Genomic DNA, 18,631 nt, shown 5'->3' with positions numbered 1-18,631 from the left:
ACTCATATAGCTTCTATCCGCACCCAAATCAAATAAAACGTAAGCAGATTTATTGTCAATAAGAAACGTACCCGTAACAAGCTCCGGGTCTTCCTGTGCCTCTGCCGCATTAATATTGAAAACTCTTCCGCGGCCTTGTCCATTCGTGTTCTCCTGGTTCGGGAAATTTCTAATAATGTGGCCCGGTTTTCCACATTTATAACAAACTACATTGGCATAACTTGCTCCGACACTACTTGCTCCGCCATTACTCATTCCGACACCATTTGTTCCTTTCGTTCTATTAACCCCTGGTCCGTAGACCTCACACTTCGCCGCGCTATGACCATTTCTTTTACACTTGTTGCAAAATTTGGTGCAGAACCCCGAGTGATACTTTTCACACCTTTGGCATAACTGCTTCTGATTGTTGTTGTTGTTGCGGTTATTATTGTTGTTGGGATGATTGTTGTAGTTGCTGTTGTTGTTGTTGTTGTTGTTGTTGTTGTTGTTGTTGTTGTTGGGCTGTTTGTTGTAGTTGCGATTGATTTGCGATTGTTGGGATAATTGTTGCGATTATTGTTGTAATTGCTGTTGTTGTTGTATTGGTGATTCTTATCACCGTTTTCCTCCCACTTTCTTTTGACTTGCTTCACATTGGCCTCTTCAGCAGTCTGTTCTTTAATTCTTTCTTCAATCTGGTTCACTAGTTTGTGAGCCATTCTACATGCCTGTTGTATGGAGTCGGGCTCGTGTGAACTTATATCTTCTTGGATTCTTTCCGGTAATCCTTTCACAAACGCGTCGATCTTCTCTTCCTCATCTTCGAATGCTCCCGGACACAATAGGCACAATTCTGTGAATCGTCTTTCGTACGTCGTAATATCAAATCCTTGGGTTCGTAACCCTCTAAGTTCTGTCTTGAGCTTATTGACCTCGGTTCTGGGACGGTACTTCTCGTTCATCAAGTGCTTGAATGCTGACCACGGTAGTGCGTACGCATCATCTTGTCCCACTTGCTCTAGATAGGTATTCCACCATGTTAACGCAGAACCTGTGAAGGTATGCGTAGCGTACTTCACTTTGTCCTCTTCAGTACACTTACTTATGGCAAACACCGATTCGACCTTCTCGGTCCACCGTTTCAATCCGATCGGTCCTTCGGTTCCATCAAATTCCAAAGGTTTGCAGGCAGTGAATTCTTTGTAGGTGCATCCTACATGATTTCCTGTACTGCCAGATCCAAGGTTATTGTTGGTATGTAGCGCAGCCTGTACTGCGGCTATGTTTGAAGCTAGAAAAGTACGGAATTCCTCTTCATTCATATTCACGGTGTGTCGAGTAGTCGGTGCCATTTCCTTCAAAATAGTCAAATGGAACAAGTTAATCATACAGAATATTAAGAGTAGTTAATAGTATTTCGTAGCATAATATGAACTCATTTATAAAATCTTTTTCTTCATATTAGCGTTTTATAAGTTTAAATTCGGGTAGTACCTACCCGTTAAGTTCATACTTAGTAGCTAATATACAATTCAACTACTACAATTCTATATGAAAAACTGATTATAATAATATTTCGCGTTCAAACTTTTATACAATATTTTACAAACTTACAATACCGCTTATTTTACATAAAGCATGAAATATAGCACACAATAACTTTGATACAAGATAGTTGTGAAGATAATTCTAGCTAGTACACAAGTCGTTCAGCAAAGGCAATAAAGACACGTAATTCATACGTCCAGAAACAAGTCATGAATTCTGGTTTTACTAGGACTACTTCCCATCCTTGGTCTTGTGGAACATAACCGTTATGGCCGTTGATAAGACAGCGTGTTGTAACTTCGTCAAAGGGACGAGGGTTACGTAATGACCAACAGTCTCGTAATAACCTAAAAACCTCATTTCTTACTCCAATTACCGACTCCTTCACATGTGGGAACGTTTTGTTTAATAGTTGTAGCCCGATGTTCTTGTTCTCACTTTGGTGAGAAGCAAACATTACTAACCCGTAAGCATAACATGCTTCTTTATGTTGCATGTTAGCCGCTTTTTCTAAATCACGAAGTCCTATATTCGGATATACTGAGTCAAAATAATTTCTTAACCCGTTGCGTAAAATAGCATTTGGGTTCCCCGCAATATATGCGTCAAAGTAAACACATCGTAACTTATGGATTTCCCAATCTGATATCCCCCATCTTTCGAACGAAAGCCTTTTATAAACCAAGGCATTCTTGGAACGTTCTTCGAATGTCTTACAAACTGATCTCGCCTTAAATAGTTGTGCCGAGGAATTCTGACCGACTCTAGACAAGATTTCATCAATCATGTCTCCGGGCAGGTCTCTTAAAATATTGGGTTTTCTATCCATTTTGTGTTTTTATACTGTAAAATAGACAAGAGTTAGATTCATAAAAAAATACTTATTAATATAAGCAATTTTTACATATATCATAAAGCATAAGCACACTATATTACATATATTACACCACACGAATACAACTATCTTATTCCGACTCGCTCGTTTCTTCTTGTTCGGTTTTGGTTCGTTTTGCCAAGTTTTTAGGGATATATGATGTTCCCCTAATACGAGCCGTCGTTGTCCACATTGGTTTAGAAAAACCTGGTGGTTTAGAGGTTCCTGGGTCATTGTTACAACTTAAGGACTTCGGGGGTTGACGATACATATAAAGTTCATCGGGGTTGGAATTAGATTTCTCTATTTTTATGCCCTTTCCCTTATTATTTTCTTTTGCCTTTTTAAATTCAGTTGGGGTAATTTCTATAACATCATCGGAATTCTCGTCGGAATCCGATTCATCGGAGAATTGGTAATCCTCCCAATATTTTGCTTCCTTGGCGAAAACACCATTGACCATAATTAACCTTGGTCGGTTGGTTGAGGATTCTCTTTTACTTAACCGTTTTATTATTTTCCCCACCGGTTCTATTTCTTCTTCCGGTTCCGATTCTTCTTCCGGTTTCGATTCTTCTTCCGGTTCCGACTCTTCTTCCGGTTCCTCTTCGGGAACTTGTGAATCAGTCCACGAATCATTCCAATTTACATTTGACTCTTCATTATTATTAGGTGAGTCAATGGGACTTGTTCTAGAGGTAGACATCTATCACATAATATCAAACACGTTAAGAGATTAATATATCATATAATATTCATATGTTAAAAATATATAGTTTCCAACAAAAATGTTAAGCAATCATTTTTAAAGAAAACACGGTCGAAGTCCAGACTCACTAATGCATCCTAACAAACTCGATAAGACACACTAATGCAAATTTTCGGGTTCTCTAAGACCAACGCTCGGATACCAACTGAAATGTCCCGTTCTTATTGATTAAAAACGTTCCATATTAATTGATTTCGTTGCGAGGTTTTGACCTCTATATGAGACGTTTTTCAAAGACTGCATTCATTTTTAAAACAAACCATAACCTTTATTTCATAAATAAAGGTTTAAAAAGCTTTACGTAGATTATCAAATAATGATAATCTAAAATATCCTGTTTACACACGACCATTACATAATGGTTTACAATACAAATATGTTACATCGAAATCATTTTCTTGAATGCAGTTTTTACACAATATCATACAAACATGGACTCCAAATCTTGTCCTTATTTTAGTATGCAACAGCGGAAGCTCTTAGTATTCACCTGAGAATAAACATGCTTTAAACGTCAACAAAAATGTTGGTGAGTTATAGGTTTAACCTATATATATCAAATCGTAACAATAGACCACAAGATTTCATATTTCAATACACATCCCATACATAGAGATAAAAATCATTCATATGGTGAACACCTGGTAACCGACATTAACAAGATGCATATATATAAGAATATCCCCATCATTCCGGGACACCCTTCGGATATGATATAAATTTCGAAGTACTAAAGCATCCGGTACTTTGGATGGGGTTTGTTAGGCCCAATAGATCTATCTTTAGGATTCGCGTCAATTAAGGTGTATGTTCCCTAATTCTTAGATTACCAGACTTAATAAAAAGGGGCATATTCGATTTCGATAATTCAACCATAGAATGTAGTTTCACGTACTTGTGTCTATTTTGTAAATCATTTATAAAACCTGCATGTATTCTCATCCCAAAAATATTAGATTTTAAAAGTGGGACTATAACTCACTTTCACAGATTTTTACTTCGTCGGGAAGTAAGACTTGGCCACTGGTTGATTCACGAACCTATAACAATATATACATATATATCAAAGTATGTTTAAAATATATTTACAACACTTTTAATATATTTTGATGTTTTAATTTTATTAAGTCAGCTGTCCTCGTTAGTAACCTACAACTAGTTGTCCACAGTTAGATGTACAGAAATAAATCGATAAATATTATCTTGAATTAATCCATGACCCAGTGTATACGTATCTCAGTATTGATCACAACTCAAACTATATATATTTTGGAATCAACCTCAACCCTGTATAGCTAACTCCAACATTCACATATAGAGTGTCTATGGTTGTTCCGAAATATATATAGATGTGTCGACATGATAGGTCGAAATATTGTATACGTGTCTATGGTATCTCAAGATTACATAATATACAATACAAGTTGATTAAGTTATGGTTGGAATAGATTTGTTACCAATTTTCACGTAGCTAAAATGAGAAAAATTATCCAATCTTGTTTTACCCATAACTTCTTCATTTTAAATCCGTTTTGAGTAAATAAAATTGCTATGGTTTCATATTGAACTCTATTTTCTGAATCTAAACAGAAAAGTATAGGTTTATAGTCGGAAAAATAAGTTACAAGTTGTTTTTGTAAAGGTAGTCATTTCAGTCGAAAGAACGACGTCTAGATGACCATTTTAGAAAACATACTTCCACTTTGAGTTTAACCATAATTTTTGGATATAGTTTCATGTTCATAATAAAAATCATTTTCTCAGAATAACAACTTTTAAATCAAAGTTTATCATAGTTTTTAATTAACTAACCCAAAACAGCCCGCGGTATTACTACGACGGCGTAAATCTGGTTTTACAGTGTTTTTCGTGTTTCCAGGTTTTAAATCATTAAGTTAGCATATCATATAGATATAGAACATGAGTGTAGTTAATTTTAAAAGTCAAGTTAGAAGGATTGACTTTTGTTTGCGAACAAGTTTAGAATTAACTAAACTATGTTCTAGTGATTACGAGTTTAAACCTTCGAATAAGATAGTTTTATATATATGAATCGAATGATGTTATGAACATCATTACTACCTCAAGTTTAGTAGATAAACCTACTGGAAGTGACAAGAAATGATCTAGCTTCAAAGGATCTTGGATGGCTTGAAAGTTCTTGAAGTAGGATCATGACACAAAAACAAGTTCAAGTAAGATTTTTACTCGAATTAAGATAGTTTATAGTTATAGAAATTGAATCAAAGTTTAAATATGAATATTACCTTGAATAAGAAAGATAACCTACTGTATATAACAAAGGTTTCTTGATCTTAGATGATTACTTGGAATGGATTAGAAAGCTTGGAAGTAAATTAGTAAACTTGAAGGGATTTTTGAAGTGTTCTTGAAGTGTTCTTCCTATGATGATTATAGCTTGATTCTTGAAGTGATTTTTGATGAATATGATGATTAACTACTGGAAAAATACGTTCGTAATAGTATGTGTGTGTTGATAGAGAATTAGAAAGAGAATTGGAAGTGAAATGGAGTGAATGATGAGTGGTAATTGGTAAGTGGTGAGTGGGGTTAAAAGGAGTTCTAGTTAGTTGACTAGCTCATGGTAGAAGTTAAAATTGATTAGTCATACATGACATAATCAAGAGTGGAATCCCATGCTAGTTCCTATTGGTATATACTCATAGTAAGTACGTTTTGAAGCTGTGTATAATACGGGTAAGAATACGACTAGAATTCTTGATGAAAGAAAAGAATGGAAAAGTAACTGTAACCATTTTCGTTAAGTATGAGTGTTTTGATATATGTCTTGAAGTCTTCCAAAATTATTTTAATACATCTAAATACACTACATGTATATACATTTTAACTGAGTCGTTAAGTCATCGTTAGTCGTTACATGTAAGTGTTGTTTTGAAACCTTTAAGTTAACGATCTCAATTAATGTTGTTAACCCATTGTTTATTATATCTAATGAGATGTTAAATTATTATATTATCATGATATTATGATATATTAATATATCTTAATATGATATATATACATTTAAATGTCGTTACAACGATAATCGTTACATATATGTCTCGTTTCGAAATCCTTAAGTTAGTAGTCTTGTTTATATGTATATAACTCATTGTTAATATACTTATGGAGATACTTACTTATCATAATCTCATGTTAACCATATGTATATCCATATATATATCGTCATGTCGTTTTTACAAGTTTTAACGTTCGTGAATCGCCGGTCAACTTGGGTGGTCATTTGTCTATATGAAACATATTTCAATTAATCAAGTCTTAACAAGTTTGATTGCTTAACATGTTGGAAACATTTAATCATGTAAATATCAATCTCAATTAATATATATAAACATGGAAAAGTTCGGGTCGCTACATATATGCACTTAGACCTTAAGTGACGCTTGTTTTCGGGTACTTTTATGTTAACGTTCGATATCGAAAGCTCATGAACTAGAATATCTTTTAACTATTTTATACATGAAAATCTTGATGTCCATTAACTATACATTATAACTAAAGCTATGAACTTACCAATATTTATATTGACATTTTTAAGTATTTATCTCAGGTACTTAGCTTTTGGAGCACTTTCAGGTCGGGCATCGTGGAAGTTTTAAAAATGTCTTTTGTTAAATCTAGTTTTAATAGGCTAGATTATGATGTATTTGTATTTGTACTATGTCTGTACTTGTATTTTGTAACCACGATGTACCAAAACTAAAAACAGAGACCGTGATGTAATAATATTTATGTTTCCGCTGCTACGTTGACTATAACCTGGGACACTATGTTAAAGTTCACACCACATCTTGGGAAATCGAGATGGGGGTTGTGACAGACATGGTATCAGAGCTTGGGTTATAAGGAATATGGACAACATTAGTATGTCTAGACCTGACCAACTAGGATTGCATTAGTGTGTCCCACCTATAACCGAGTCAAAAAATTTCGGGTCTCTACTATTTTTCGAGTCATATATTATTACTTATACTCGTCGGAAATTCTATAGGCTAACTTTTATGTGTTGTGTATGTTAAGTTGGCATCATCTAGTTCTATGGGATCTAACACCGTGACTGCACCTATCATTGTTAGTGATAATTCTGACGACAATTCTAATAGGAATGAGTTTGAGATGTATCAACCATTCTGGCGACGATGGATATGGGTTAGGGAAATTCTAGGTAGATGGAACCAATAAGAAGGAACCCCTTATCATGAACATAATGTGCCTCCGACTATTAATGGTAGGGATGGATTAATGGGTCAATCACAACAGGACACGATTTATACCTTGTTTGCTAGGATGTTTAGGCATGAGAGACGCATTGAACGACTTCAAGGGACGGTTGATTATTTGTATATTCAGGAGAATCAGGACGGTAACTATTCCCGTTTTAATGACATCGAGGGTGTTCAGTGTACACAGCAGGAGGATATTGAGTTGTTGAAGCATCGTGTTGATGATTTATCGGCTGGGAATCGTGATCTTGCGGAGCAAGTTACTTGTTTGAACATCCGTTTGAATGAAGTGATTTCGGTGGTTAACACCATTGCACCACCTTAGACTCATCCTTTGTGATTAGGAGTGTTGATTTCCTATCTTACACTCTTAGATGTTCATATTTCGGATATTATAGGTTAAGTAACTAATGTAATAGTCGTTTATATGTATGAATGGAACTAACTGGTAGGTTAGATACCCAAATTTTGTAATATTGAAAAACCTATCTTAATAGATAACTTTTATATTATGATTGCTTGAGTTCATTTTCATATTATGAACAATTATGTATATATGTTACTTATAATTTCTCAAATATTTGAATTATCTTTCTTTGTTAGAAAAATGCCTCCGAAGAGAAATCCAAACATGGAAATGAGTGCTGCTCAGATTGAGGAGATGGTAACTCAAAGAGTAGCTGAAGCAGTTGCTAACACTGAAGCAGGACGTGCAGCAAATTCCGCGAATGAAAGGAGACCCGAAGTGGCAAACGTTCAGCAGCGATGCAATTACAAGGCATTTATGGGTTGCAAGCCCCAGAGTTTTTCAGGAACGGAAGGACCCGTAGCGTTAATGAGATGGCTTGAAAAACTAGAATCGGTATTCAAAATCAGTGAGTGAGCAGAAAATGATCGAGTGAAGTTCGCATCATGTACTCTTTTGGATGGAGCCTTAACCTGGTGGAATTCTTTTGCCAAGTCTATGGGTATTGATGTTGCATATAATACGCCAGGGGAAGAATTCAAGAAGCAGATGATTGATGAGTACTGCCCGAGGAATGAGATTCAAAGGCTAGAAACTGAGTTATGGAACTTAAAGTTACAAGGAATGGATATCTCAGGATATACTAATCGATTGCTTGAGTTAGCTTTAATGTGCCAAACCATGGTTACTCCCGAATATAAGAGAATTGAGAGATATATTTGGGGACTGTCAGAAGACATTCAAGGAAATGTTATATCATCCAAGCCTGAAATGACCCAGAGTGCTATTCGTATGGTGCATGATTTGATGGCGCAAGTAGTGCGACGTTAATTAATCAATGCTAAGATGGATGTGAAGGTTACAACTGAGAAGCGTAAGTGGGATGGAAACCAAGAAGGTAATTCCAAGAAGCAAGGAACTACCAAGGTTGAGAGTTCGAATAGTAAGTATGCAGGAAAGAAACCCTACTGCAGCAGGTGCAAGAAACATCATATCGATGTTTAACTGTAGTTTGTGAGCGATGCAAGAAGCAAGGACATCTTTCAAAAGATTGTAGAGTTCGTTTATCAGGGAATGATAATAACAATAAGAACAATCAGAATGTTTGTTTTGGATGTGGTCAAGCAGGGCATTTAAAGAAAGAATGTCCTAAGGCTAAGAAGGGTGAAATAGCTAAGGGCCGAGCTTTTCATATCACAACAAAGGAAGCTCGTGAGGACCCAGAGTTAGTCAAGGGTACGTTCCTCATCGATAATCATTTAGCATCTATTTTATTCAGTACCGGCGCTGATAAAATTTTTATAGCTAAGGATTTTAGTGTTGCGATAAATAGGCCTTTAACTGCCTTAAACACTAGATATGATGTAGAATTGGCAAACGGTAAATTGATAAAAGTAGAAATGCGAGGTTGTGCCTTAAATTTAACAAACAATCTGTTCGAGATTGATTTAATGCCCGTTGAGTTAGGAAGTTTCGATGTTGTTATTCGTAAGGACTGGTTATCTAAGAATCGTTCGGACATTAATTGTGCGGAAAAGTCTATCCGTATACCTCTTGAGAATGGTGAGAACTTAGTCATCCAAGGAGATAAGAGTAAGGTAAACCTTAATATTATTTCATGTATGAGAGCTCGAAAGTATTTAAAGAGGGGATATCCTTCCATTCTCGCACACGTGAAAGAACTCAAAACCAAAGAGATTGGATTGGAGGATGTTCCAGTTGTTCGTGAGTTTCCTCAAGTATTCCCAGAAGATTTTCCAGGACTACCTCCGCATAGACAAGTTGAATTCCAGATTGATTTAGTTCCCAGAGCCGCACCAGTTGCCAAATCACCTTATCGATTAGCTCCTTCAGAACTACAAGAACTATCAAATCAACCCCAATAATTATCAGATAAAGGATTTATTCAACCTAGTGTTTCTCCGTGGGGTGCTCCAATCTTGTTTGTCAAGAAAAAGGAAGGATCTTTCAGAATGTGCATTGATTATCGAGAGCTGAATAAGATTACAGTCAAGAATCGTTACCCGTTATCAAGGATAGATGATCTATTTAACCAATTACAAGGGTCAAGTGTTTATTCCAAGATCGACCATAGATCAGGGTACCATCAATTAAGAGTCAAAGAGGACGATGTGCCTAAGACAGCGTTCAGAACACGCTATGGCTATTATGAATTTTTGGTAATGCCGTTTGGTTTAACCAACACCCCTGCAGTATTTATGGATCTGATGAATAGAGTATGCAAGTCGTATCTAGATAAATTCATCATAGTGTTTATCGATGATATTTTGATCTACCCCAAGAATAAGGAAGAGCACGAGCAACATTTGAGATTAGTTTTGCAACTTTTGGAAAAATAGCAGTTATATGTTAAATTTTCAAAGTGTGGTTTTTGGCTCGATTCAGTCCAATTTTTGGGTCATGTGGTTAATAGAGAAGGTATCCATGTTGATCCTACTAAGATTAAATCTATTAAGAATTAGGAAGTGCCTAAGAACCCGTCTCAAATTTGTCAATTTCTAAACTTGCTGGATATTATAGAAGATTTAATCAGAATTTCTCCAAGATAGCAAGACCGCTAACTGTGTTAACACACAACGATAAGAAATTCGAATGGTCCTCAGCACAGAAATCTGCTTTTCAAATGTTGAAACAGAAGTTAACAACCGCACCTATACTATCACTACCGGAAGAAAATGAAGATTTTTTGGTTTATTGTGATGCGTCTAGACAAGGGTTAGGATGTGTTTTAATGCAACGACAGAAGGTCATTGCGTATGCATCTCGTCAACTGAAGAACCATGAGCAGAATTATACAACTCATGATTTAGAGTTAGGAACCATTGTGTTTGCGTTGAAAATATGGCAACACTATTTATATGGGACCAAGTGTACCATATATACAGATCATAAAAGTCTTCAGCATATTTTCAATCAGAAATAGTTAAACATGTGACAAAGACATTGGGTGGAACTTATAAATGATTACGATTGTGATATTCGATATCATCCGGGGAAAGCGAACATTGTAGCTGATGCATTGAGTTGCAAAGAAAGGGTTAAACCTCTGAGAGTTAGGTCATTGAATATGACTATTCAGACAAACCTTGTGTCTCGTATTCAAACTGCACAATTGAAAGCTATGAAGGAAGAGAACGTGAAGAAGGAAGGAATTAGTGAGAAGGATAAGAACTTTGAAGTTAAGAGTGACGGAACCTGATATTTTGCAAACAGAATTTGGATTCCGAAGGTTGGTGGATTGAGAGAGCTTGTGATGGATGAAGCACACAAGACGAGATATTCAATTCATCCAGGGTCTGGAAAAATGTACCATGACTTAAAGGAATTCGATTGGTGGCCGAACATGAAAGCTGAAATTGCAACTTACGTTGGGAAGTGTTTGTGACAACCCAGAAATTTCCGACCAAATTTAAACTTAATCTTTATATGTTTCCGACACGATAAGCAAAGTCTGTAATATTGAGTCACAAAAGTTTTGGAATTATATTCATATAATCAATTACCCTTTGACTGTGCCTGACGATTCACGAACCATTATATAAATGGATATAATTATATATGTATATATATATATATATATATGTGTGTGTGTGTGTGTGTGTGTATGTGTGTATATATATTTATATATATATGTGTATGTGTGTGTGTATATATATATATATATGTGTATGTGTGTGTATATATATATATATATATATATATATATATATATATATATATATATATATATATGTGTGTGTGTGTGTGTGTGTGTATATTATAAATTGAAAATGTTAACAAAGTATTAAATGTATAATACTTTACATGAACGTATTTGTTTAAATATGTTTATCGATGGAATTAGAAGATAATATCAAAAATTGAATTATCAGATTCATTATGATATGATTACGGGTCTCTGTGGTAAGGTCCACTATGATTTAAGAAATCTTTCCCTTTTAACGATATTCGGAATAATTGATAAAGTGATCTATAAGTAGGAACAAAGTGTCAAATAACGGAAGCTAGACAAAAGTTAGTGGAGATTCTTGTTTGATCTCCAATACATACTTTACAATAATTTCCTCATGTCTTTTGATAAGTTAATTATTTAGCTTTCATAATGATTGATCATATAGAATGAATAATTGGGATAATGTTCGTCGACTAGATAAACCCATTTGACATGTTACATTAGGATGATTGCATACGTTTGATTATCTTTTAGACTTAACCCTACGATTCACGAATAAACTGTAAGCTAAAAACGTGAAACCTATTATGATTTATATATGATTTTTACTTTCCTAAACGAAATGATTTTTCAATATAATAGACTTTTATTATTAAAAACATGTTATAATATAACAACTACTACTAGTATATTCTGAATATAATTTGATTATCAAAATGTTTTTATAAACAGTTTGTGCATAAAGGAGTTATATCAATTTTAAGCTTTAAAATGCAAACGTTACAAAATACTACTTCCTATTATTTAAACGATTTCAAATATATTTTTAAACTTTATAATATTATTTGATTTGATTTCAAACATATGGAAACAATTTCAAGAACTGAGTTATTTAACCTGTTGTTTATAAAGGTAAAGTATATATATAGAATTAAAAGAATTTAATTAAAGCTTTATTTTATATATATATATATATATATATATATATATATATATATATATATATATATATATATATATATATATATATATATATATATATATATATATATATATATATATAGTTTAAAAAACGTAAACGTAGTACGACATAATATTTTCTATTATTTAAACGATTATAAATGAAAGTTGAAATATAATTAGTTTTGAAAAACTAAATATTATATTATTAAATAAATATTTTAATTATATATAATATATAATATGTACAAATTTATATTTTTAAATGAATATATATATATATATATATATATATATATATATATATATATATATATATATATATATATATATATATATATATATATATATATATATATATATATTACAAAGTGATTAAATATAATATTAACTAGATACAAAACGTTTTGATTTAAATTAATATTATCATATATATAAATAACGAGAAGTTGATTTAAAGAAGCAAATGAGCAAAACACTCAAATGAATAACTTACATTTTGAGTGGGATAGTTTTTCATTGATTTGAGTCTAGTTATGTATTGTAGTGACCCGAACTTTTCCATGTTTATATATATTAATTGAGATTGATATTTACATGATTAAATGTTTCCAACATGTTAAGCAATCAAACTTGTTAAGACTTGATTAATTGAAATATGTTTCATATAGACAATTGACCACCCAAGTTGATCGGTGATTCACGAACGTTAAAACTTGTAAAAACTATATGATGACATATATATGGATATATATATATAGTTAACATGATACTATGATAAGAAAACATATCATAAAGTATATTAACAATGAACTACATATGTAAAAACAAGACTACTAACTTAATGATTTTTAAACGAGACATATATGTAACGATTATCGTTGTAAAGACATTTAATGTATATATATCATATTAAGAGATATTCATACATGATAATATCATGATAATATAATAATTTAAAATCTCATTTGATATTATAAACATTGGGTTAACAACATTTAACAAGATCGTTAACCTAAAGGTTTCAAAACAACACTTACATGTAACGACTAACGATGACTTAACGACTCAGTTAAAATGTATATACATGTAGTGTTTTAATATGTATTTATACACTTTTGAAAGACTTCAATACACTTATCAAAATACTTCTACTTAACAAAAATGCTTACAATTACATCCTCGTTCAGTTTCATCAACAATTCTACTCGTATGCACCCGTATTCGTACTCGTACAATACACAGCTTTTAGATGTATGTACTATTGGTATATACACTCCAATGATCAGCTCTTAGCAGCCCATGTGAATCACCTAACACATGTGGGAACCATCATTTGGCAACTAGCATGAAATATCTCATAAAATTACAAAAATATGAGTAATCATTCATGACTTATTTACATGAAAACAAAATTACATATCCTTTATATCTAATCCATACACCAACGACCAAAAACACCTACAAACACTTTAATTCTTCAATTTTCTTCATCTAATTGATCTCTCTCAAGTTCTATCTTCAAGTTCTAAGTGTTCTTCATAAATTCCAAAAGTTCTAGTTTCATAAAATCAAGAATACTTTCAAGTTTGCTAGCTCACTTCCAATCTTGTAAGGTGATCATCCAATCTCAAGAAATCTTTGTTTCTTACAGTAGGTTATCATTCTAATACAAGGTAATAATCATATTCAAACTTTGGTTCAATTTCTATAACTATAACAATCTTATTTCAAGTGATGATCTTACTTGAACTTGTTTTCGTGTCATGATTCTGCTTCAAGAACTTCGAGCCATCCAAGGATCCATTGAAGCTAGATCCATTTTTCTCTTTTCCTGTAGGTTTATCCAAGGAAATTAAGGTATTAATGATGTTCATAACATCATTCGATTCATACATATAAAGCTATCTTATTCGAAGGTTTAAACTTGTAATCACTAGAACATAGTTTAGTTAATTCTAAACTTGTTCGCAAACAAAAGTTAATCCTTCTAACTTGACTTTTAAAATCAACTAAACACATGTTCTATATCTATATGATATGCTAACTTAATGATTTAAAACCTAGAAACACGAAAAACACCGTAAAACCGGATTTACGCCGTCGTAGTAACACCGCGGGCTGTTTTGGGTTAGTTAATTAAAAACTATGATAAACTTTGATTTAAAAGTTGTTATTCTGAGAAAATGATTTTTATTATGAACATGAAACTATATCCAAAAATTATGGTTAAACTCAAAGTGGAAGTATGTTTTCTAAAATGGTCATCTAGACGTCGTTCTTTCGACTGAAATGACTACCTTTACAAAAACGACTTGTAACTTATTTTTCCGACTATAAACCTATACTTTTTCTGTTTAGATTCATAAAATAGAGTTCAATATGAAATCATAGCAATTTGATTCACTCAAAACGGATTTAAAATGAAGAAGTTATGGGTAAAACAAGATTGGATAATTTTTCTCATTTTAGCTACGTGAAAATTGGTAACAAATCTATTCCAACTATAACTTAATCAACTTGTATTGTATATTATGTAATCTTGAGATACCATAGACACGTATACAATGTTTCGACCTATCATGTCGACACATCTATATATATTTCGGAACAACCATAGACACTCTATATGTGAATGTTGGAGTTAGCTATACAGGGTTGAGGTTGATTCCAAAATATATATAGTTTGAGTTGTGATCAATACTGAGATACGTATACACTGGGTCGTGGATTGATTCAAGATAATATTTATCGATTTATTTCTGTACATCTAACTGTGGACAACTAGTTATAGGTTACTAACGAGGACAGCTGACTTAATAAACTTAAAACATCAAAATATATTAAAAGTGTTGTAAATATATTTTGAACATACTTTAATATATATGTATATATTGTTATAGGTTCGTGAATCAACAGTGGCCAAGTCTTACTTCCCGACGAAGTAAAAATCTGTGAAAGTGAGTTATAGTCCCACTTTTAAAATCTAATATTTTTGGGATGAGAATACATGCAGGTTTTATAAATGATTTACAAAATAGACACAAGTAAGTGAAACTACATTCTATGGTTGAATTATCGAAATCGAATATGCCCCTTTTTATTAAGTCTGGTAATCTAAGAATTAGGGAACAGACACCCTAATTGACGCGAATCCTAAAGATAGATCTATTGGGCCTAACAAACCCCATCCAAAGTACCGGATGCTTTAGTACTTCGAAATTTATATCATATCCGAAGGGTGTCCCGGAATGATGGGGATATTCTTATATATGCATCTTGTTATTGTCGGTTACCAGGTGTTCACCATATGAATGATTTTTATCTCTATGTATGGGATGTGTATTGAAATATGAAATCTTGTGGTCTATTGTTACGATTTGATATATATAGGTTAAACCTATAACTCACCAACATTTTTGTTGACGTTTAAAGCATGTTTATTCTCAGGTGAATATTAAGAGCTTCCGCTGTTGCATACTAAAATAAGGACAAGATTTGGAGTCCATGTTTGTATGATATTGTGTAAAAACTGCATTCAAGAAACTGATTTCGATGTAACATATTTGTATTGTAAACCATTATGTAATGGTCGTGTGTAAACAGGATATTTTAGATTATCATTATTTGATAATCTACGTAAAGCTTTTTTTTTAAACCTTTATTTATGAAATAAAGGTTATGGTTTGTTTTAAAAATGAATGCAGTCTTTGAAAAACGTCTCATATAGAGGTCAAAACCTCGCAACGAAATCAATTAATATGGAACGTTTTTAATCAATAAGAACGGGACATTTCAGTTGGTATCAGAGCGTTGGTCTTAGAGAACCAGAAAATTTGCATTAGTGTGTCTTATCGAGTTTGTTAGGATGCATTAGTGAGTCTGGACTTTGACCGTGTTTTCTTTAAAAATGATTGCTTAACATTTTTGTTGGAAACTATATATTTTTAACATATGAATATTATGTGATATATTAATCTCTTAACGTGTTTGATATTATGTGATAGATGTCTACCTCTAGAACAAGTCCCATTGACTCACCTAATAATAATGAAGAGTCAAATGTAAATTGGAATGATTTGTGGACTGATTCACAAGTTCCCGAAGAGGAACCGGAAGAAGAGTCGGAACCGGAAGAAGAATCGGAACCGGAAGAAGAATCGGAACCGGATGAAGAAATAGAACCGGTGGGGGAAATAATAAAACGGTTAAGTAAAAGAAAATCCTCAACCAACCGACCAAAGTTAATTATGGTCAATGGTGTTTCCGCCAAGGAAGCAAAATATTGGGAGGATTACCAATTCTCCGATGAATCGGATTCCGACGAGAATTCCGATGATGTTATAGAAATTACCCCAACTGAATTTAAAAAGGCAAAAGAAAATAATAAGGGAAAGGGCATAAAAATAGAGAAATCTAATTCCAACCCCGATGAACTTTATATGTATTGTCAACCCCCGAAGTCCTTAAGTTGTAACAATGACCCGGGAACCTCTAAACCACCAGGTTTTTCTAAACCAATGTGGACAACGACGGCTCGTATTAGGGGGACATCATATATCCCTAGAAACTTGGCAAAACGAACCAAAACCGAAGAAGAAGAAACGAGCGAGTCGGAATAAGATAGTTGTATTCGTGTGGTGTAATATATGTAATATAGTGTTCTTATGCTTTATGATATATGTAAAAATTGCTTGTATTAATAAGTATTTTTTTATGAAACTAACTCTTGTCTATTTTACAGTTTAAAAACACAAAATGGATAGACAACCCAATATTTTAAGAGACCTACCCGGAGACATGATTGATGAAATCTTGTCTAGAGTCGGCCAGAATTCTTCGGCACAACTATTTAAGGCGAGATCAGTTTGTAAGACATTCGAAGAACGTTCCAAGAATGTCTTGGTTTATAAGAGACTTTCGTTTGAAAGATGGGGGATATCACATTGGGAAACCCATAAGTTACGATGTGTTTACTTTGACGCATATATTGCGGGGAACCCAAATGCTATTTTACGCAACGGGTTAAGAAATTATTTTGACTCAATATATCCGAATATTGGACTTCGTGATTTAGAAAAAGCGGCTAACATGCAACATAAAGAAGCATGTTATGCTTACGGATTAGTAATGTTCGCTTCTCACCAAAGTGAGAACAAGAACATCGGGCTACAACTATTAAACAAAACGTTTCCACAAGTGACGGAGTCGGTAATTGGGGTAAGAAATGAGGTTTTTAGATTATTACGGGACTGTTGGACATTACGTAACCCTCGTCCCTTTGATGACGTTACAACACGCTGTCTTATCAACGGCCATAACGGTTATGTTGCACAAGACAAAGGATGGGAAGTAGTCCTAGTAAAACCAGAATGCATGACTTGTTTCTGGACGTATGAATTACGTGTCTTTATTGCCTTTGCCGAACGACTTGTGTACTAGCTAGAATTGTCTTCACAACTATCTTGTATCAAAGTTATTGTGTGCTATATTTCATGCTTTATGTAAAATAAGCGGTATTGTAAGTTTGTAAAATATTGTATAAAAGTTTGAACGCGAAATATTATTACAATCAGTTTTTCATATAGAATTGTAGTAGTTGAATTGTATATTAGCTACTAAGTATGAACTTAACGGGTAGGTACTACCCGAATTTAAACTTATAAAACGCTAATATGAAGAAAAAGCTTTTATAAATGAGTTCATATTATGCTACGAAATACTATTAACTACTCTTAATATTCTGTATGATTAACTTGTTCCATTTAACTATTTTGAAGGAAATGGCACCGACTACTCGACACACCGCGAATATGAACGAAGAGGAATTCCGTACTTTTCTAGCTTCAAACATAGCCGCAGTACAGGCTGCGCTACATACCAACAATAACCTTGGATCTAGCAGTACAGGAAATCGTGTAGGATGCACCTACAAAGAATTCACTGCCTGCAAACCTTTGGAATTTGATGGAACCGAAGGACCGATCGGATTGAAACGGTGGACCGAGAAGGTTGAATCGGTGTTTGCCATAAGTAAGTGTACTGAAGAGGACAAAGTGAAGTACGCTACGCA

The 18,631-nt window shown here is 33.4% G+C and overlaps 1 protein-coding gene across 1 annotated transcript; it reads left to right on the top strand.

Annotated features, from left to right (window-relative positions):
* The first annotated feature begins 8,750 nt into the window (after positions 1 to 8,750).
* On the top strand, positions 8,751 to 9,790 carry LOC139868314 (uncharacterized). Its single transcript, XM_071856645.1, has 2 exons — positions 8,751 to 8,802; positions 8,916 to 9,790. Exons 1-2 carry the CDS (start codon positions 8,751 to 8,753, stop codon positions 9,788 to 9,790), a joined length of 927 nt encoding a protein of 308 aa, XP_071712746.1.
* The last annotated feature ends 8,841 nt before the right edge of the window (positions 9,791 to 18,631 follow it).

The sequence above is a fragment of the Rutidosis leptorrhynchoides genome, chromosome 9, assembly GCF_046630445.1.
Source record: "Rutidosis leptorrhynchoides isolate AG116_Rl617_1_P2 chromosome 9, CSIRO_AGI_Rlap_v1, whole genome shotgun sequence".
NCBI classification, from domain to species: Eukaryota; Viridiplantae; Streptophyta; class Magnoliopsida; order Asterales; family Asteraceae; genus Rutidosis; species Rutidosis leptorrhynchoides.
Note: the sequence above shows the minus strand (reverse complement) of the source record. Positions and strands in the feature narration are given on the sequence as shown.